At 37.9% G+C, this 23,275-nt stretch overlaps 1 protein-coding gene and 1 long non-coding RNA gene across 2 annotated transcripts in view; one reads left to right on the forward strand and one right to left on the reverse strand.

Moving 5' to 3' along the window:
* The window catches only part of LOC106669206, a 114,958-nt gene that overhangs the window by 74,439 nt on the left and 17,244 nt on the right, over window positions 1-23,275 (forward strand). The window lies entirely within an intron of this gene.
* LOC106669205 lies at window positions 10,532-21,374 on the reverse strand. Its single transcript, XM_014398523.2, has 2 exons — window positions 21,215-21,374; window positions 10,532-14,955 (listed from the first exon to the last, which is right to left on the reverse strand). Exons 1-2 carry the CDS (start codon window positions 21,282-21,284, stop codon window positions 10,643-10,645), a joined length of 4,383 nt encoding a protein of 1,460 aa, XP_014254009.1. The 5' UTR covers window positions 21,285-21,374; the 3' UTR covers window positions 10,532-10,642.

Genomic DNA, 23,275 nt, shown 5'->3' on the forward strand with positions numbered 1-23,275 from the left:
TCTTATTCCTATATGTAAATAGTTAAAGGTTATTTTAGGTTGTTTTATTTGTTATTTTATTTGTTTGTTTCTTTTCGTTTTCGTGGTGGTTTGTCGTAGTGATTAAAAGTTCCGATTTGTTCATTTATACCCTCCAATGGAATACAATTCGTGGTGTGGGAGTATCCCATGTTCCAAAGAAGAGGCTTCAATGGGCGGGGGATGTTCGGGCCCACGTTTAAATTCTCCTGCGAGGGTTGCTACCGGGAGGTGCTGCCCACTACTAGAGGAGCCTAGAGCTTTTTTTTGTGTGCGAATGGTGGGAGAACAAAGTTAGGTTTTTGAAAAACGCCGAACGAGATAGTCGAAGGAAAAAAATGTTTTATGCCCAGTCTTCCGTCGCTGAATTGTCGAGTGGTCATGGTGGATTTTTGTCAAGACGAGATTTCAGCGGTGTTGGAGTCGCCCGGTATGTTCTGTTCGTCGCTCGAGAAACCAGATAATGGTTTCCCATCCCGAGAGTCCTATATTTCCGTCCATTTTCCATCTATACTCCCTTTCCAGTTCGAGGGAGGATCAGAGACAGGACGGGACCCAGTCATCAAGAGATGAGTTCAATAAATCGTTATTTGTTGTCGAGAGTTTAACATTGGAATTACAGTCAACTTAAAGAGCCAGAATATAGAGGGTGTCTTTTTTAGATGGCCCAGCTGAATTTCTCTTGTCCCACTGCAGGTAGCAAAAAAAATATGCAAAAGCATTGTTATTATTAATTACTATTAAAAGTCCAATTTGTAAAGCAATAAATCATATTAGCAAAAGGGAAAAATGGGGTGGAAAAGTACTAATTTTTTTCTACTTCTCTGTGAAAAAAACTCATCCTTCATAGATTTCATATTCACATTCAAGACAAGTTTTTATTTCATAGATTAAAAGATATAAAGTTGTCGAGAGTTTAACATTGGAATTACAATCAACTTAAAGAGCCAGAACATAGAGGGTGTCCTTTTAGATGGCCCCGCTGAATTTCTCTTGAACCAGTGACACTATATAAAAAAATAAAAACATAATACATGTTTAATATTTTTTAGTCTGGTTTCACATTTTTGCCTTTTTTGGAAAAAATATACAGGGTACTTCAGGTCCAGTTAAACTCTCAAAATTTCAAATACGACCCTATCATCGTGACAGATCATTTTAAAGAATTTTTACGCTGAAAAAATGTTGCAATCGGATTTTAAATTGGTCAAAAATAACAAAGTTATGGCAAAAAGAAACCGGTAGCGTAAGTTAGACGAAAAGCTGAATTGTTAACCGTATGTGTGGTGATTACTGACCGTTAATCGATATTTATTTAGAAATCGTGAGATGCGGTCTGGTGTGATGTAGGTTTCAGAAAAACATTTNCTATGGCAAAGTTAGATAATGCTTGTCAATCCATCTCCCAGGGGACTCAGGACTCTATCGCTCTGAGCATCGTTGAAGAGCTGTTAAGAAGGGCAAATCTTTGCATCTTCAAGCAAGGCAGCCATTTCAAACATGAAATTATGATTAATAAATGGCAAACCAAATGAGTGTTTTCCCCCCCAACTTTTTGCCATAACTTTCTCATTTTTTGACCAATTTAAAATCGGATCGGACGATTGTTTTTTAAAATTATTTGTCAGGAAGTATAGTGTCGTATTTGAAAATTTGAAATTTTGAAGTACTTACCCCTTACCTTACGTAAATACTACCTTGTTTACTTTTTCTTCAAAAAAGGTAAAAAGTTGAAAACCAAAAATATTAAACACGTATTTTTTTTTACAGTGTCACTAGTTCAAGAGAAATTAAGCCGGGCCATATGAAAAGACACCCTGTACATATCTTTTAATTTAGGAAATAACAACTTCTATTGAATGTAAATATAAAATCTATCTAGCAGGAGTTTTTTCTCAGAGAAGTGGTTAAAAAATTAGTACTTTTCCAGCCCACTTTTCTCTTTTGCTAATATGATTTATTGCTTTATAAATTAGACTTTTAGTGGTAATTAGTAATAGCAATGCTTTTAAAACGAACCGCTGGGTTAGATAATCCATTCCGCAAATTTTCCATATTGACGTTTCTTCGCATTGTTCGGCTTGGTTTAATCAATCCGCTTTGTTAATTCAGTTTCCTTTTAACGCACCTCTTCTATGACGGCGGGGAACTCATTTAAATTTGAAAGCAAGTTATTTAAGACCGGAACGACGAGAGAATGGGTCATTCTGAAATAGTGGGCGTGCATAATGAGAAGAGCCTTGCATCGACTTGGAAACTCCTACGATTTTATTGAAAGGGCCAGCATTGTCCGCTTTTAATTTATGGGAATTTTATGGCTACGACATTTTCTACAGTTTTAACACGTTAAAACAGCCGGGATTTGTCGAGAAAGTTTCAAACGTCCTACAGAGTTTCAACAAAAAGGCGAGTCTTGATTGGCAATTGCATCAATGTTATACATCTTCTTATGGGCTTAAATTCGTTTAGAAAATGCAAAAAGTTGTAACATTTCTACAAGTAATAGCAGGGTGATGAAACGTTCGTATTTTTCAATCTATCCGATAAATATTGGATTACTGCCATATTTCAGAAAAAATAAGTCTTTTTGTGTACAGGGTAAGTTTAACTTCTGTTCTCTCATGTTTTTGTTATTATTTGAATATTAGTATATTATTTACAATAAGAACATCTTCACCTGGGTAGCAATGCACCATCTCGCTTGCCATAGGATGTGGGATAACAAGTCCATGCATGTTAGATCGTCCTGATCCCTTCCTAGAATATTAGTATCAGGCGTATGAGAGACCGCTTAGGACGTGAGTCCGGACGTTAAGGACCCTCAGTCATTTATTACGGAGAGGATTTAGTCTTAATGAAAATAAGATTGAGACGCATTGAACATATTTATAATATGTCCATAATAAAAAAAATAAAAACACAAACAAGTACAATTGATACAAGCAAACAATTATATTTATTGAAAACAACCCCACAAACATACTGGCATAACTTTGATTCACCAATATCTTAATTAATATTAACAAATCGTAACATCTAAGGGATGAGCATCGATATAAAAACCATCGATTAAACATCGGAACCTCACCATCGATGGTGGTATGACCATCGACTCTACAGTCGAGACATAAATGGTTTTTGAGTACTCATTGTTATTACTGATATTGATAGGACACTTTCATACCAGAAGGTCATTCCCTATTCACAAAAGTGGAAATTAGGAAAAACTGAAAATTTTTATAAAACACCGACAGCCCACCACTGATGGTAAAAAAGCATCGACACAGTTTCCAACATTGAACACCGGTCGCCTAAACATCGACGATCGTGCTCATTTCTAATCTATGGAAGTTTACTTCCTTTTTCTTCGAACATAATTTTACTTACATTTATACTTTTTTTTAAAATCCCATCCACCTCCCCGACGTACNCCTGTTTGGTTTTACCTTGCAGTTTTCTTCCCCAGGATGCTATACATTTATACTTTATCGCTGTAACTAATTTGACTTAGTAGCTTAGAACTTATAACATATATACAGAAAGTAACGAACAAAATTTCCAACTAAGCACATAATTGATTATAAAACAAACTAAAATTCTGTGGTTAAACTTATGGGACGTCTATAGACATGTTTTCAAACTAGTCATATTCGTCACAGGGTATTGGCAGCAACATTAGCTTTCCATATAATATGTCTGTTTTCTATGTTATAATGGCTCGAACTAAGGACCCTTTGATTTTTATACTTAATTTGCTAATATTTACCTGTGGGTCGTGAACTCACTGCAGATATTAGTTTGAAACTCGAAATAATTTATATAAATTTTGACGTATTGTATTGATAAGATAATAGCTAAACATTCCTCATCTAGGGTAACCAATTAATTCTTCTTTCTTCTTCGTCATTCATTCTCCTTCATTTTTCAATTCACAATTTTCTTCATTTTTCAATTCATAATTATCCTTCATTCTTCGATTCATAATTGTTTTGAGACCAACAAATCTCTTCGAAAAACAATTTATTGGGTGATCAATACTACTACTATCTTCTTGTATTACTACCACCAACTCCTCCGTCGCTAGCATCGACAGTCAGTTTAAAAGTCTTCATAAATTTTGGGGCCAGCAGAAAAGGTGATCTATTTAGTATGGATTTTAATTGATTATAGGAATTATTGTAATCGTGAGATCACACTGAATTTTTGTTTATACGGGTAAGTGGTTGTTACAGTTAAAAAGTTTTTACAAACTTTCCTATAATAACCAGACACACCTAGAAATCGAATTAGTTTTATTTTATTTTTATTTTCAAGTATAGAATATTCTGAGATCCAATTGATTGTCAAGTCGTTTGGCTTCTATTCTCCTTGTCCTATCACATAACCTAAGTATCTTATAAGTGCACGCGCGAACTTACTTTATCTTAAGTTGATCATTTCCCTTGCCTTCGTCAGGTGATCAAAAAGGATTTTAATAGCTTTCAAATGTTCACCCCATGCATGATGGTATAAGAAAATGTCGTCGACGTAACTGTCACAGCTCTCATTCTTTTCGATGACAAAATTCATCAAACGCTGGAAAGTAGCTTGCGCAGGCAAAGCATCATAGATTTCCAACGTCGACTCACTACCGCACTCACTAAATGTTTCATTAACGGCCTGTCATACGAGACAGTATTCAGACAATTAACAGGGTACATTTTATTAACTCCTAACTGTCCTGACAGAGGGCATCGTGTGTGACATTTAAAATATGGGAACGAAATTATTTCGGAATTACAATTAGATGTTTAATTTCCCACTCATGAGAAGAGGAGACATGAGGAGGACGAAACTTTCGCTTAAGTATTCCGTTTTTGTATGTAAAAGCAAATGGTAAGCCAGAAAATCATCCTCGTCAATTACTTTTCGAACCCAGGCGCAATTTTTTCGTCGCTTTTCAATTCTTGAATAAACTTATTATTATATATTTCGTTATTACGATTGAGCTATTCAAATTTTAAATCTACATTTTCTAAGACGGGAGAAGAATTATCATTATTAAAAATATCTCTAACAATCGGATAAATCAAAATTTCCATCAGGCAAAGATAGATTTTTGTTGGCTACCCTAGAACGAGTAACCGCACAAGCCGGATATAAATTAGAAACACTTGAGTCGTCGTCTATCTCACCGACGAAAGGTGCTACTGTTAAAACAGGTAATGTCTTTACTACTCCCCCGCTACTTCATTCTCTAATAACAATGCAATGTTTTTATCAAATCAGTTTGAGTTGTTAAATTGAAACTTTCCACAGAGGGTTTTCTTGCAAATGATTCTAAATCAAGCTTCATTTTCGCAAGAAATAGTATGAAGTTGTACAATAATTTTTCATTATAATGTAATCAAAAAAATTAATATAAACAAAGGTTATTTTAGCTCATTTTGTTTACCACAGCTGATTAATTGAATAAAAATTGCTTGAAATAAAGTTCCTTTTTCTCTTTACAGCTGCTGATTTCGCGAAACAAAACTTACTAATCACGAATGTAACTAAGTACCGATTTTAACTCACAAATAAAACTTTAACATAACATTTTCTTATTCGAATCAACAAAATTCTAATTTTTTGAAGCCTTTAATTCAAAGATCTGCCAAGATATTTAATCCAACAACAATGGATATTTCAAAATTACAATCCCGGGCGGACCCCAATTTTTTACGGATAGGATTTTTTTTTTTTTTTTATTGGCCTTATGATCTTGCATATTAGCCATGGTACGAATTTTTGTGTGTTCAAATTGGGGGTTATCGGGAAAAAAGGGCCAGAGGCGACGGTGGGAATCGAACCCACGACCGCGGCGAGAGAGTCTCTCATGCTAACCACTCGGCTACCGCGGTCCCCCTACGGATAGGATTTAGTCATAATGACAATCGAAATGGATAAGATTGAAACGTATCGAACGGGGTTTATAATATATCCGTAATAAAAGAACAAAAACCCAAACAAGTATAATTAATTACCGAATAACGAGCAAAAAATTATATTTACCGAAAACAATCCCACAAACATATTGGCAAAACTGTGATACACCAAAAGAATTCAATATTTGATAACCAATCAAGAATTCAAATGACTCTCACCAACCTTACGCTATGGATATTAACAAATCAACTCTATTAACAAATCGTAACACATTCAACCCAGTTGAGTAAAGATGGGAACATCGGACCAAGTGCTAGCGGTTCTGAGTTCGAATCCCGACTCATCCCCATATATTTTTCGTTAATAATAATATTTTTTAAAAGCATTGCAATACGTAATCTGGGAGACAATCAACCTATGTTTTTTTATTACATATAATATTTATATTTTTTGATACGGACAAACCTAAATACTTCTTTATAAATACCAAACGTAATTGGAAGATAACATATATGAACTATTAAAAATGTTTTTCTTTTAACAAAAAAAAAAAAAAAGGACTTGTTTATTTGAACGGGCAAATCAAGTTTTTGCCAAGTCTACGAAAAAATCATTTATTACCTTCTTCTTGGTATGTAACAGCGGCCGATTCAATTGTGCGTTGGTACAATGTTAAGACATTTGACTAGATATAATAGTCCCTTTGCTCCTGCCAGACACGGATGAATGTTTAGTTTAACATCCTATTACTCGAGCAAACATGCACGAAACTGTTCGCTAGGTCGGCATGTGTTAACGGCATTGGAATACGACACTGTGTTCCGTCCCGTTTGAAATTGTTTGAATAATGCATATAATAGTACCATAATGTGTTTCTAGATCAATGATAAAGTGAATCAGTTTGAATAAATTGAAGATTTACTGTACCAATCACGTACGAATTTTGAAAAAAATCACGAACCTGATGACTAAATGAATTCAGCATGACAAATTTCACATGATTTTTTTTTATCTTTATACAGATCTAATTATCAAACGGTTTTTTATTTTATAATAAAATTCTGATAATTGAAAATGAAAGTAAATCTCATCTCTAATGTGGGATGTGAAAATTTTGCTCGTGCAATTCCTGTTCGGCACAGTTTGAATAACTGACTGAACTATGCTAACTTTATATATATAGCTTATATATAACTTTAAATTAACTTTAGAAAACATAACAACTAAAATAAACTTTAGAAAAGGAGCCCCGAAATCTTTGTCGAAAAGAAACTATTTCGTACCAATAAAATAAGTTCATTTGAAACAGTTATATTAAATGTCCTCTAAATGTACCAATTAGGATCTTTAGTCCATTTCTGTTGAGTAGGACGAGATTCCTTCTCACATTGAGTTTTTTCCTTGTAGTCTTTTTCTTTGCGTAATTCTGTTAACCCGTTAACGCGTAATTGTGGCCAATTGTGCGGACGAGGCGGTGAAAGCCGGGAGGTACATCCTCCAGACCGGACCATTGCGATCAGGCCCTGTGACGCTAATCTCGCAGTGAAAAATATAACAATAGAAAGATGGAAGCATCAGTAGGCGGGGTCGTCCAAGAGGCTCTTGCAAGTCAACAGCGCGAATGTTAGATGCCCCTCAGGGAACCTGGCTGGAGACCCGATCACCCGATTGACGATTGGCCATACTCGGTTGACAAACTAAAGTGTGCTAGGCCAAAGCCCGCTCATAATAGAGAGAGCGTGCCCCACATAGAGGCGGACTTGGCTCCATAGAGAGCGTGTAGGCATGCTGCTGTATGAATGACAGTCTAAAGTTTATGAATGGCTCTCGACCACAGTAGTTGGTTTCTGGGTCCCTTGATCCGTTTTTAGAGGACGTGGGGTTTTTCACTGTATGTAGTTAGATTCTATGTGTTTTGTCATTGTGTTTTGTTTGAATGCGTGCCTTTATTTGTGTGATTGGTAAAGTATGTGGTGAAATATAGCGTTACCATCGCCCCTCCAGCAATGTGTGTGTGTGCGTGTTTAGGGTCGATGGCGTAAAAGTACCCCATCGACTCTAATTTAGGTTAGATTATTAATACTGTGTGTAGGTCGATGGACGAATATACAGTAATCCCACGATTAATCAAATGAGTGCAATGTATGAATGTTTTTGTACGTACAAATGAATACATTTGTACGATTGACATGTAATTTAATTAGTACTAGGCTAGATAATAGTTTGCATGTGTTTCGGGCTGAAATGGCCTAGCTGTCAATGGCTCCAGTCAGAGCCTAAACCCGTTTGTACGGAAGCGATGATCTGGGAATTTAGCTAAGGGCGATTCTAGCGACCCAGCTACATACTTCAACCCCTTGATATATAAACACTAAAGTCAGCACATCGGGGAGTGACAACCCTTCGGGGTGATAGTCCGAATATAGTTCAATTAACCTGATCCTTCTTTTAAGAAGTAGGTGATTATTGACTGTTATTGCTGCAATACGTTTTCCCGGGACATCTTTGGATCATAGTTTTGATTCCACTGGGCGGTTCGCTTTCGAAGATAATATGGGTGGCACGTTCTTCCTCCTCATTGTATAAACTATAAATAGTTGTGCACGTCGAATAGTGTTGTGTAAGTGTTTTTCGAGATGTCAATTGTATTAATATACTCAGTTTTACGCTATTGAATGAAATATGGTTGCTAGTTTTAATCAGGATTCTTTTGGATTCTATCGCACCTTTATATAGTGTATATTTGTCCTTTCGTTTTGTGTAAACCTATTCTGAGAGAACGAATGCTATGTTTGATTTTGTTATCTTACTTATACCTTGTGGGTGTAGGTCTAGCAGATTTTCCTATGACTGATTTGTCTGCTTATTCATTACCCAAAATTCCCTTATGTCCTGGTAGCCAAGATATTGTTAGGTTGTTATGCTTTGCTAGTTATTGGGTGCATTTAACATCTAGTTGGGTACACCTTTTTTGTAAAAAAAAGGTACTAATTTTGTCAATAAAATTCATTAAACAGGAGGCAGGTCCGCTCCCAATTGTTAGGTCAACGAAATGCACAAAAATACATAAGTCAGATTTAAACAGACACAATTAAAACAACTTGGGTTGTTTTTACTAGTAAAACTGATGGCCGTGATGGTCTATTTATTTAAGTAATTACAGTTATTTGTCGTGGAACTTTCCGCCTAGTACGTTTAACACGAATGTAAATTGGACGAATTTGCCGAACGTGCCCGGCCTCCCGGCATTGCCCCTCTCCAAGCACCTCTGATCGCTGCTTCTTTTCAACGTTAACACGCCGGGCGATGAATTCTGTTGGTGAAAACGTGTTTAAAGTATTTCAACACAACAACGATTTTTATATTTTAAATCAAAACCACCCCTCTAATCGTACTTGGATTGGAGGATATGAACAAAAATTTTAAACAACTTTTCACGTTTTTTTGAAGTTTGTAAACGTTTCGGATTGAATAGACAGGTGTAATTTAAACTTAACGTTTGCTGTATTTTTTTGACGGTTTCATTGAAAAAAATTAGAAACTGTTCGTCACCGGATATATGAAGTATGAACGAGTTCAACTGTGTTGGTATAAGACAGGATCAATAGTGAAAGCCCCCATCTGACAACGAACGACATATGAAAAAGTGATAGAAAATGATACAAAATAGAACATAAACATCTTGTTATGTAGTTACAATAACTAAAAATAAGGATATCGTATACCTTCTTTGTACCCTTGCGGGTTATCTGAAATATGTAAGTAAATACTCGTCGTAACAATGCATTTTTTCAGTTCAAACCTAAATTTGCAATTTTATTGCAGAAAAAAAACCTTTTGACTGGGTCACTGCTTTCCGTTTGATTTATTTTTTATAGCCTTATGTTTTCTTAAGGGACAGCAACAGTCGTATGTACGAATAATAGTAGGTAGTTAGTTGTGAGAGGAATGAGGAATTACAGGGGCGACCTTGGAAGGAAACTCCGTCCATATTCTAGGTGAGGGACGGATGCCCAAACATTGATTTCCAAATTAGCCATCAACAGTGGAATATGCTAATAATTAATTAGTAGTTGGGAAAGGGGTGAGAAATTCCAATGGCGACGGTGGAAATCGAACCTACGATCGTATTCGCCCTCTTTTAGTTTTAGTTTTTTATAGTATACATTAATTTTTTAATAGCGTGGTTTTCCTTATTATCTAAGACAATTTGGGGACGGTCAGAAATTCCAGAGAATAAGTGCAAAATTGAGCCTTTATCAAATCTATCAAATCGTAATAGTGTATTAAAATGTATAGCCGTAAATAATCATTACTGACTCAATTATATTTACAACAAAAAATTCCTTCTGTGATAACAGGAAAATATTCATAAGGAATATTCATGTTTTGGAACGCCCGTTTAATTATGTCTACAGAAATTTACCAAATTACTGCGTACGTAGAGGGCATTCCATACTTCGATGAAACATCATTATCTTCCTTTTTTATATTGTAGATATGTTTTATATTTTATATTACATTATAATCTAAAAACCCATTTGCATTGAGAACACAAAATAAACCTTCACTTGCACTTGGGGTAAACAAAAAAAAAATATGCTCTGAAAATGTTTTATTGGGAAGTTGCCTTGAAATGTAATCCTGTAAATCAATGTGTTTTTGTATTTGTGCGTGAGTTAAGTATAAATATCGACGGGTTTTTGAAATCCAATCTTTAGCGTAGCCTACTGACCTTTCTTGGGACAGATTGATCCGTTTCTAATTTGCTTTCTTTTGATGTTACCGGTTTACATTGACTGGTAGATTGCTTTGGAGCCGTTTCTGGCTCAGAGGACTTTTCGAACAGGGATGTAAGACGGTTGGGCGGATTATTGTTTGGTTTACGTTTTTCACCATCTTCTGGCTCGCCGTGGGCTTGTACCGGCTCCGAATCTGGTTTTTCCTTGTTCGCAGCTTGTCCTCCAGCCATTACTTGCGTCGACGCATCCACTGAGGACTTGTTGATTCTGGGAGCTGTCATATCAAGTACCAATGGTTCGGCTTTCATCGATGTGAGGAGTGCCAGCCGCTTTTCTCTTTCCTTCGCACGCCTATCCGCTCGAAATTTGGCATTTCTCTTCTCGATGATTCCGCCTTTCTTAAAAGGGCGATGGACCAGTTTCCTCTGCAACTTCTTGTCGGAATCAGTAATGTCTCCTTCTTTAAATTCGATGTCTTTATTTTCCTCGAATTTGTTTTCATCTTCCTTTTTTTCGACATCTCGCTTTTCTTCCTCTTTTATCTCCTGATCTACTACTACGGGTTCGAACAATTCGAAATCATTTTTCACTACATCCTCATTTTCGGTAACATTATTTTCGACATCTGTTGTTTCGCATTCTTTCATTTCAACATCTGTATTTTCGTCCCCTAAATCGGCGTATTCTGTCGTTTCGTCGACAGTGGTTACGTTTTCTAAGTTTTCGCCATAACTCTTTTCATCTTCGGTCTTATTGTCGACACTCTTATCATCGTCAGACTTATAGATGTCCCAATGGTCTACCGGACCTTCTACAACGTCATCGTCCAAATCAGTATTCATTAATTTATAAATTATATTCATCAAGGACTCAGTTGAAGAGCTGCTGTCTTTTGCCTGTTGCGCAGCCTTTTCTAAAGCGAGTGGGTTCATTTTGGCCAATGTAACGATATCATTTTCACTTGAAACCTGTTTTTTGACCTGCAGTCTTTCTTTTTTCGCGGTAGACTTCCTGCTGGGACCGGCCTCTACATTTATGTTTGGTTTTGTCCTTCGAGCGAATATGTTCTGCTTCGGTAGGGTCCGTTGACGAGTTTTCCCAGAGTCGGATCTGTCGACAGACGGACTCGATTTGCGATTGTCGCGGAAATGGCTTAATAAATTCACTTCGTGCGAAACACTCGATTTTGGGCCATCGCTGATGGAACCGTTTTTGCGCCAGTCAGGAGTCACTCTCGACCTGCATCCGTACCGAGGAGAATCGCAAGAGTTGCTGGATTTACGCGCTTCGCGACCGGCACTCGATTTACGGATGTACGTCAGGCCGTACTTTTGAGTCTCACGAGAGACACCCCATTTAGTCATATCTTTAACGAGGTTCGTCTTACGTACTTCGGGAGGAGGGGGTGTCGCCTGGTGTACGTCATGAGGTGTACTTAACTGTCGTACTTCGTAGGTAGAAGTGATGAGGGGTAAATCGTGTGCAGGGTTCCATTTACGCCCTTCGTGCGGAAGACTCGCTTTGAAAAATTCGAGTTGGGAATTGTGTTTGTTCAAATCTTGACTATTATAGTGTCTACGGAGATCACGAACTGTACTGGATTTCCACAAGTCGTTTCGATTTTTCAGAACAGTCCATTCCCTCGGATTGGCCGCAATAGATTCATTTACGATAAATATCGGTTCTTTGGGTTTGAAGACGGGCGATTCTCTCCGCCTGGCGACAACAGGCGATTCCTTCCGTTTGACCATAATCGGCGATTCTTTCCGCTTTGGGTAAATCGGCGAATCTTTTCTTTTAAATAATGGCGATTGGGTCCGCCTAACGGTGAATGAATCCTTGCTCTTCGCCCCGGGCGATTGTTTCCGCCTGACCGCGGGAGATTCTCTGCGTCGGTGGACAGGTGATTCTTTCCGTTTCGTAGTCAGCGTTCCTTTCGGCATGGCAGCCGGTGATTCTTTTCGTCTCACGGTTTGCGAGTCTTTTGGCTTGCCATGGATCATCTTGGCGGTTGGCGATTCCCCAAACTTGAGTACGTTTGATGACTTTGGCTTCGTAAGTGCAATTTCTTTCGGCTTGAGCCCAAAATCTTTGGTTTTTGCACCCCCCCAATCTTTCTGTTTGATATTCGTTGCTTCCTTTGATTTGGCAATCGTCGGAGATCTACCCCTTTTAATAGAATGCCTCCTGTTCGATTGGATACTGTCTCTCTTATTTCCGCCTGTTTCTTTATCTTTTGATGATCTTTTTTTTGCGAATGCTGTTCTTTTTTGTTCACTTTTTTTTGTTTTACCTTTTGTGCTGTGTCGTTTTATGGACCCGGACTTTGCCTTCTTGCGCCTCTCAAAGTACCTCCCTGATAGTCGTTTCTTTTTAATGGAGTGTACGGATGTCTTATCCGTTTTCGCTTTAAAGCTAAACTTTTTAGAGAGTTGCGTTATCAATCCTATTGTCGACATAAGGTCTCTTATTTTATCTTCCCCGTTATTCTTCAGTCTTGTCATCAGTTTGTAAGCGGCAAGACCTAAATTGCCCGATTCTAAAGGTTCCTTTTTGTTATTCCGCTGAATCGCAAGTTCGAGTTCGTTTTGGTAATCTTCCCTGGCTATATCTTTGAGTATCGCGTCGAGCCGTATTAGACCCATTTTTAACGGTCTATACTTTCTTTTTGGAGGTATTTCTGATATAGCTGAGCCGATTGCATTTTTTACTAAAGTATCGTTGTACAGTTTCGCAAGAATCTTGAGTTGCACGGTTTGGTCTATATCTGTAGAAGATACTCGGACCTTTCTTCCGGTCGCTATGTCTGTAATCTCATGTGTAATCACCGCGGGTGGAGTTACTTCGACACCGGCATTGTCGCGATCGGCAAGCGAAACTGTTTCCTTCTCAGAGTTTTTCAACGTTAATTGATTTTGTGCCTGTGCATCCGACGAATCAGGTTTATCATATACAATTTCTGACAGTTTGACTGAAGATATCAACGGCGTTCTGCTCGGAAAAATTTTCCTCCTACCACACCTAATCGCTTTCATACGATAATACTCTCGATCTTTAGTATCGAAGGATGAGAAGGACGGTTTCCGGGCTTGTTCGGCTTTCAGTTCCTTTTGAAGTCTATGGAGAAATTCTCTTACATTGAGTTGGTTCTCTTGTTTTTCATCAGGGTGTTCGTTATCGTCAAGTGCTTCGGCTGTTGCAGGATCTATTTCGAACATTTCCTGCAGCAATGATGAAAATTTTCGATCGGCAGCTCTCTCATCCTTATCCCGTTTTATCCAATCCTGTTCATCTCCAGTGTCGTAGTTGAAGCTTTCCGGTAAATAATGCTCCATGGCGGATGTTCCTACATAATGCGACTTCCGATCCTTATGATTCTCTTCCGCCATTCTGGCCTTGATTCTGTTTAAACTGTACAAATTATCGTTTGACCTTTTACTGTTACCACGGACCTTTTTTTTGAGAATTTTAGTCTCGATGATGTCTGTCATTGGATCTATCACCCTGGCGATTGGTTTGTTGTCCGGCGTACTTCCAATTCCTTCTGTGGGATTAGATTGGACATCTGCCGGCGCGTCTTGTGTGTAAGACAGTTTCGGCGAAATTTTATTTTTCAGGCAAAAGTTGATTTCCTTCTTGAGAGTCTGAAAATAACCACTTATTTTACCCATTGCCTGCTCGTTTCGACTGGCCGCCAGAAGCCCATCGATCATTGTCAGCATGCTATCAAGCTTGACCTCCGCTTTATTCGTTTTGTTCAAGTTCTTCTTTGCTGTTCTACGTAAAATGGTTGTTGAATATCTGATGGGCACAGGTGCAGCCTTCAGTTTAATTCGCGTCGGTCTCGATACGGGCTGAGATGGTAGAACACGAGAACTGTCAGAAGAACTGCTCGTCTCATCTTCCGATTCCTCTTCGTCCTCGGTACACATGGTCTCCACGGCGACATCGACACGAGATTGTTCACTGACAAATGGAAGAGAATCCTCTTGACTCAGTGGACAAAATCTCTTCGACCTTCGTCTCAGCTTTACTCTCTGTTTTTTTGGCTTGTTGTTAGTGAAAATGGTCTTTGGAGACAAGGAACCTTTTTTACGCAGCGCTCTCTTTTCTATTTTTAAGGACGCAGTGCAGTCTTCGGTCTGAGTGAATCGGCAAAAGAGGAGCGGTAATGGGGGTTCCTCGGCAGGCATTTGGGAGTGAGTCTCTTGCTGTACGGTTTCAGCGTCCTTTTGTTCTGGAGTTGACTCAGGAGATGTTCGCGGCGGTGAATCCGGGTATTGGTACCCTAAAAATGACAAATCCAATTGAGTTTAAAACGTGAAAATTTTCAGGGTATATAAGTTCAAACTTTCCTACTATATTTCGAGAAACATTTTATATACTTATCTAGTCAAAGTTCAAAACCTCAAAGTTAAACTTTCTTTTTGAAAATTGTCTGGTGTAAGATAACTAAAAATTTCATTTAGGCAAGATAATACAAAATCTATATTCGAATAAAGTATTTCGACTCAGAATGTGCCTTCTAAGGCAACAAGCAGCAATAAGCTAATTTTTAAAACATAAACTATTGACCGTAGATCAATATTAATAGAAATGATAAATGGTGGAGTGAGTATGTTGTTCAATCTTTACAAAAATAGCTCCTACTCACAGTTAATTGTTTTCAACGACCTCGATTTCAAACTTATAGCCAATCACCTTTATCTAATTTTCAGAAATTTACAGCCACGTCTCTCGACATGGATTGTAAGAATGAACCCTCCCCCTCCCCGGATCACCCGGCGAACACAACGTTCCAATGCAAAGCTGGTTTTTAATGCCGCTCAATTATCAACCGAAGCGAAAATTATAACACAATTAAATATTATAATAATAAATACTATAAGAAAATAGTTATAAATTAGTGATTAGTTTGTTTTTATTTATTAATTAATAACAACATTAAAATTAAAATGATACATTAATAATAGATCAGTAAATTGATGATAAAATTAAATAATAAAAAATAATTTCATTAATTCGTACGACTAATATTATTTAGGTACATATTTAAAATAGGAGGTACATCAAAATCTAGTATATTATTAACGTATTTCTATCCATTTTCGATTTTGCATTTTTTAAATCGAAATTTCTCAAACCAATCTAGGTCCCTCCCTTTGTTAAAACTGTGTAACAGTTTTATAGTTTTATTTGAATTTAAATTGAAATTAAGCTTTGTTTCATTTAGATGGTCCTTGAATTCGTCGTATATACTGTTTCCAAAAAGAACAGTCTTTATTAATTTTTTTTTTCAAAATTATTCATGAATATTACAGCACAAATTGGGGATAGTGGAACTCCATTGGTAACCCTTTCATTTCATAAAAATTATTATTGAATTTACAATAATTAGATAGTAGGAATATATTTAAGGGGTCTATTATATCAATTTATACTCATTCGTTAATAGAATTCTCCGTAAGTTTTTGTTTTATGAGTTGTTCACATTCTTTAACAGTGACAGTTGTTAGGTATGTCTATGTTTTTTAATTGTTTTATCAATTCTAAAGAATTATGAATACCGAATGTAGGTTTGAAATTGATGTGAGTTTTAATTGTTTTATCAATTGTGATCGCTAGTTTTTTGCATGGAGAATTATGAAAGGATACTACTGGTCTTATAGGTTTGTTTTCCTTGTGAATTTTGACCGAACCACCTTATAACAATGGAGGTTGTTATTAGTTTTTTAACTGCATATGGATCATTTGAGAATAAAAATTCACTATTTTTTTCATAGCTGTTCGAACTTCAGTTTTTTATTTTAGGGTGGGATCTTTTTTGTTTATCACAATCCTTATTATTTAGAATTCTTCTACTTTAGAAACGTATTTTTGATTCAATGATGACTATTATATACTATTTCCTTTGTCGGCTTTAAAAATAACGTTGTTGTTACTTTTTAACTTTTTATCAATACACCTAATTGTATTTGGGATATTAAATTCTTTGGTGTTCAGATTTATTTCGTTTTGTTTAATTACTCCAGCCCATTTATATTTTATATTTGTATTTATTTTACAACAATCTACCGATGAACCAATGGAAAGTAGTTTTTTTATCTAATTCTGTTTTTGGGAAAAATTTTAAGCATTTATTTTAGAAATTGTTTTCTTCTTTATTTAGTAACATGTTTGTTAAGCTTATAACCCTTTGGTAAAATTGAGTGTTTTGGTCTTTATGAATGTTTTTTTTAAGTAAACCAAACTACATATTTTTAATTTTTTTATGCAAGATACTTTGTTTTTATCAATGATAAATTTAATTTTTAAACGCGTAAAATAATCGATTTTATCCCATTCTACTGAAGACAAAAATGAGGAAAGCCTAATTTGTACAACATATCGATAAAAAATAAATCTCTTTGACGATACAATTTATGAAATTAATAAATGATTTTGATTTACGTCCTATTTTAAATATATACCTAAATAATTAGTCATACAAAATAATCAAATTAATTAACTAGTTTTTATTATTTAATTTTATCATTAATTTACTAATTTCTTATTAATGCATCATTTTAATTTTAATTTTTTATTCATTAATTAATAAAAACAAATTAATCACTAAATTATAAATATTTTTTTACAGTATTTATTAATATAATATTTACTTGTGGATACTTCAGCGAAAAACCAGCTTCTCATAGGGACGTCGAGTTGGCGGTGGGTTCACGTTTACAACTCATGTCGAGAGACGTGGTTGTAAATTCCTTCAAATTGATGATCAGCTATAAGCTTGAAATCTGGATCGTTGTAAACAACTAACTGTCAGTAGGAACTATCGTTTTATAAAGTTAGATCAATATTAATCTCATAGGGTATGTTGGGGCTTCGGCGACCTCAAGTTAGGGTCGAGGTACAATATATCTTTACCCCCGCGGTTCGAAGAAAAAAAAGGAAAACAAAAAGACGGTGCTGGATAAATTTCTGCCTTTATTATTCGCTTTATTTTACAAACAAAAAAACCTTGTAGAAGAAGATTGCAAAAATTAAAGGGCTTACTCGCATAAATTACGACAAAAAAGGTAGACTTGACAAATACAAAATAAAATATAAAGTAATATTTAAAACAAACGACTTGCGGGTTCTGGGGTACCCCTGTTTGGCTGGCGAAATGTAAAATCAGGCGACACGTTAACGCGGCGGCAGGCGTTCAGCTGCAAAACCAAAAGCGGGCAGCGACAAGTCAGGCAGTAGTAGGTCGAGACAAGTCTCTACCGTAAGTAAAGTAGAAACTCCGAGTCTTGTCAACAGTCCTGTTATCGGCGAGTTAATCCTGTTGTTGTCAACGGCACGATCACCGCGACTCGGCCCGAAAACGTACGGCCTTAACACACCGCCAAATTTTAGGAGAAATTTTCTACTCAAAAGTCCCAGAAAAGCACAACAGAAAATAAAAAAAATTAATGGCCGCGGGCAAAGAAGGTGTCACTGGAGCGGTCAGGGCTCAGACAGCAGAGGAGATGGACGGACCACTGGTCGAGTGTACTCCCCAATAGGCGTATTGACGCGTACCACTCTCTCTGCTTCATCCTTGCCTGGGTACTTCTCGATGATGCGGCCAATCTGCGAAGATAACGGATGCGCCTTGGCGTCCGTTAAGACGATAACGGTTCCCAAGTCCAGGTTGTCGGTTCGCTGTTACCACTTCAGCCGTTGTTGGAGTGTGGTGAGATACTCCAATCGCCACTTCTTCCAGAAATACGCTGTGCCCTTCTGTAAAAATTGCCACCGAGTTATTAGATGATGAGCGGTTCGAGTAATGACACCAAGGCGTCACCTAGTATAAAATATCCTGGTGTCACGACGCCATAATCGTCGGGGGATGAGGACATCGGATACAGCGGTCGGGAATTCAAAATCGCTTTGACCCGGCTCGTGACGGTAGATAACTCCTCGAACATCAACTGTTGGTGCTGGAGAACTCGTGTGAGGTAGTACTTCATTGATTTCACGGCAGCTTCCCATAAGTCTCCAAAGTGAGGGGCTGACGGCGGGATGAAGGTCCACTCTATGCCTCTCTTAACCATTTGTTCATTAATTTCTTGGTGCGTGTTCTCTGCGTTCAATCATGCGTTGAGTTGGCCAGTTGACGCTTGGACCCTACAAAGTTTGTCGCGTTGCCTGACCTAATTTTGTTTTGAATTCCTCAATCAAGCAAGCGAGGAAAGCAGCCGACGACAGTTGTGACACCATCTCAATGTGTACAGCCTTGGTTCCGAGGCAAACAAATACGCTGTTTCGTTCGAAGCATGTGATGGGTCCAGCTCTCAGGAGGTGGCAACGGACGCAGTGATGGATCGGAGATCGAACAAGCCTTCGAGCCCAGGGGATCCAGTATCTTCGTCTCAGCAATGCCAGAAGAAGTTTTGGTCCAGCATGAGTGTATACCAAACGGGGATGGTCAATTAACAGCTGGGTAAAGTACGATTTGTACGGAAGTAGGATCGGATTTTTTAATTGGTGGCCCATAGGTGCGTTAGCTAGGCGTCCGCTCACCCTAAGGAGACCGAGAGAGTCCACATATGGATTCAGTGACCTCAGCTCTGTCGACCCCCCCCCCTTCTAGAATGGTGTCGTTTCCAGGACTTAATTAAGGAGTGGGTGGTTGCGTTAACCTCTATTAAGCTCAAAGTGCCATTAGAACATCTACTAACAATAACGCGGCGCAGAGTTCTAGTCTTAAAAGGAGCCCGACGGGTTTTGGCGAAGAGAAGATTCGTGATTGTATCCTCGCCTGGGCTCTCTACCCAAAGGTAAAGGACCGTTGCATAGCCCAAAGCTGACGGATCGGCGAAACCAAAGAGGGTAGCGCGCGTAGGATGAGATACAATAGGGCATCGTGGCAGTTTTAGAGAGTTCATGACTGGCAAATAATCATAAAATCGGGTGCATTCGTTGCTAAGTCTGAAATTCGGTCATCCCAACCGATCTTACATTCCTAGAGTCTCTTCAAGATCACCTTCGCTCTAAAGACTACTGGCACCAGGTAGCCAAGAGGGTTGTATATTCGGGCGATGGTGAACATAATTTTGCTTATGTTCGGTTCACACTGCATCCCTAGACCTTAACGCTCGCGTTTTCGAGGTTAGACTCCGGAACCACGTCGGCGATTTAAGGAGAAGGCACCCTTTCTCGGCAAATCGGTTAGCTCCTGTTGAAGCATCCTCACTCCTTCAACTGTGTCGACCCGGTCAGTATGTAGTCGATTCTCCACCAAAGCTTTAGACGCTAGGGGATAACTTTCACCCTCATTCTGGATCAGTTGCCTTAGCACCCGGAGTGCCAGAAACTGATAACAGGAAAGTATAAAGGACAGTCTATGGAACTCATACTCCCGGACAGCCTCGGCGGGATCAGACCTATAAAACGGGTGCTGGAACCGGTGGTCCTTGTCCGCGAGCAGGATCTGCAGATACATCTGAGTGATGTCTGAAGTCATGGCAGACTTGCGGACCCAAAATTTCAGAAGAACTTCTTGTCTTTTATGTCCTTTTGTAATTTTGGTCCAGTCAACTGCTGATTGTTCAGGGAACCAATCGATGTGGTGTGGGAGTCATCAAAGACGACGCTCAGCTTCGTTGTAGTTCCGTCGTTCAACACACCAGTAGGTTGGACCAAGGCTCGAGTGTAAGTAAGGTAAAAATTCCGAGTCATGTCAACAGTCCTGTTATTGGCGTGTTGTATCAACATGCCAATCACCGCGGCTCGGCCCAAAAACGTACGGCCTTAACAGGGTAATTGTTGCTAAGCAACGACAATTCGCACCAATATTTTTATATTGCCAAATTTCTAAACCGAACTGGTATTAACTTATCTCCTGTGTATTTAACTTGATAACTGCAAAGTTTTCGACACTCTACCCCATAATCATCCAGAACGGTGCCTTTTAATTTTTTTGTTAATTGGCCGAAAGTATAAAAAGTTATTATTATTAGTATGGTTAAAATCAAATCTATGGGCCCCTAGTTTCAGCATAGCCGCTCAGAAACCATTTGATGAGGTGAATAAACATGACTGAATTCTCTACACGGAAAGTGAAACGTGACCGTAAGGTAATTTTAATGTTCAATCTTTTAATATTCAGGGTAGGAAATATTATGATGCAGTAAACTATAAACTATATATATATGTGTGTGGTGTGCGCGTGGCATTCAAAGCTTAGGTAAGACTATCGGTTAGCACTTTTCATCTTGTTGTTAGGGAATATAAAAATTTATAGAATTTCAAGGAACCTTAACATTCCCACTGCCGAACCGGTTGCGTAGCAACATACGGTTTTTTTGTGTTTTTTCAGTCAACAGACGTTTTATGATTCGTTTATTTTTCTCAGTTGATTTATCAACCGACTCATTCCATAAAAGGACAGTTTAGTAGTAGGTTGAACAACTTCATCACTCCCATATGTATAAGAAATATACAAATTTAACAATTCAAAGTAATGTTTAATACGACATTAGTTTTCAGAGATTTTTTTTCATTTATCGTAAAATACTTACATTTCTGTATGTTTTGTACGTTAAACGGAAATAATCGCTTGCGAAGCATCTCACTTCTGTATTCAGACATCTTGGCAAAAATTTTGAAACCGTGTTAATCCATAAAATTTTGGGCCGAAACTGATGTTTTCGTACCTTAGCAACGAAATGTGAAGCTTACTACTACATTAACATGAATCATCTGGCAAAGGCTGTTGATCACATTTCAGTTGTTTCGTGACTTAGCGATATTAGTCGATTAATTTATTTTGGCGCAGAGTATTTGTTGGTTAATAAAAAATAATGATAGTTTCATTTCAAATGATTAGCATAATGTTTTTTTTTGGGGGGGGGGAAGTCCCCATTACCTATTTTCGTAGAATTGGTAGAATAGTGATACCAATAGCGCCGATCAGGAACCCGGGAAACGAGGACGAGCGAACCACCCTGGCACCACGAACAGCCGCGACAAGAAGGGCGAGACGCACGTGTTTATTTTCCCTTTGTTCTCAGTTTCCTCACTGGAGGACGTGGATAAAAACCATGTACATCAAAAAAACCTGATATGGAAAAGTCCACGTCCTCGAGGGACAGGGGCTAACACGCCCTGCGTTCCTTTCGTCCGACATGCCAGCCGCCGCCACCACCAAGGGCAGATTTTGCTTTCTTAATAACTTGGTTAGTTTCTTTTTGTATAACATTTAGAGCTTCGTAATTATTAAAGGTAGGATTAGACCTGTAATCATTGTACGCGTTTTTTCCATTTTTTGAGGATCGAATCGCATTATGAGTTCCACCAAACATTTGCCAAGACTTTTGATCCTTCTCTTCTTGGTTTATATACAGGGATGGTTTTCATGCTAATGTCTGTCATTGACCTAATAAAAAGATTGTAGTTCCAGTTTCCCCCATGATTGCGCAAATTCTCCATTTCCCAAACATCCTTATACTCTATCCAGTTCTATATAGTTCGCCCTTTTCAATTTCCATTTGCGATAGACCGTACTGGAGAAATGGAGTTAGGAGCTCTATCTCTAGAGAAGAAATTGGGCAGATGATCAGAACCCATGCAGATCATCTAGCACTTCCAATCTTGCTATTGGAGAGATGCCATACGACAGAAGGGTGATGTCCACTGCCGATCTTGTGTTGGGTCTAGGTAAACCTATCCTAGTGCTGGTTCCGTCGTTGGCAGTAATTACATTATCATCCTCAACCGCTTTTAGGAGACTTTCACTTTTTTATCGATACGATCGGACCCAAAAGCAGCATGATGGACGTTGAAATCCCCAGCGACCAAGAAAGGCCTTGGAAGGCCGGAGAAGAACTGACTCTATTTCAGTTGAGGAATGTTTTCCGAGGGGAACACGTAAACAGGGACCACACTGAGAGGTGCTGAGTTACCCCGTTGAACTTGCATGCCAATTGCAAAATGCCGGAGCTCAGTATGGATGACTTTGAAATCCAGGAACTGTAGATGTTCTATCAGGAAACCTATTCCACCATATCAATCCTGTCTGTCTTTTCTATGAAAATGAAAGCCTAGAAATTGGCAAACGGTGGTTGGGGACAACCATGTCTCCGATAGAAGTACCAAATTGATCTTCTCATCTACTAGGACTTTGAGGCTTCCTTTTTTGTGGATAATTGACCGTGCATTCCACTGTAAGCAATTTAGATTAATATACTTGGGAAGAACCGTAGGAAGTTATCATGTAAAACATAATAATAAATAAAAAGAATAAAGTGGAAAAATTTTTTAAAAACAATTTTCAACCGAAAATGGTAAAACATATATTTACTGAGCATTGAGGTTATCGATATTTAATTTTCTCCTTTTAGTTAAAACCCAGTTAGTTTTTGGATATTTAACTGTGTTTATTTTGGTACCGAGCCGTCCAATTTCTGCAATATCGGTAGGCTCATAACACTGTTTTTTATAATGTCATTTAAATTTCTAGACACTAGTAGGTTATCTAATTATAATCTTATTAAGCCTCTCTATATAATATAATTATATTTATAACGCGCAGTGCCGTTTCACAAATAAGAGCGAAATTTAAACTCTTTTTGTCATCATTT

This window comes from Cimex lectularius, unplaced genomic scaffold (assembly GCF_000648675.2).
Source record: "Cimex lectularius strain Harlan isolate CLEC.00 unplaced genomic scaffold, Clec_2.1 scaffold213, whole genome shotgun sequence".
NCBI classification, from domain to species: Eukaryota; Metazoa; Arthropoda; class Insecta; order Hemiptera; family Cimicidae; genus Cimex; species Cimex lectularius.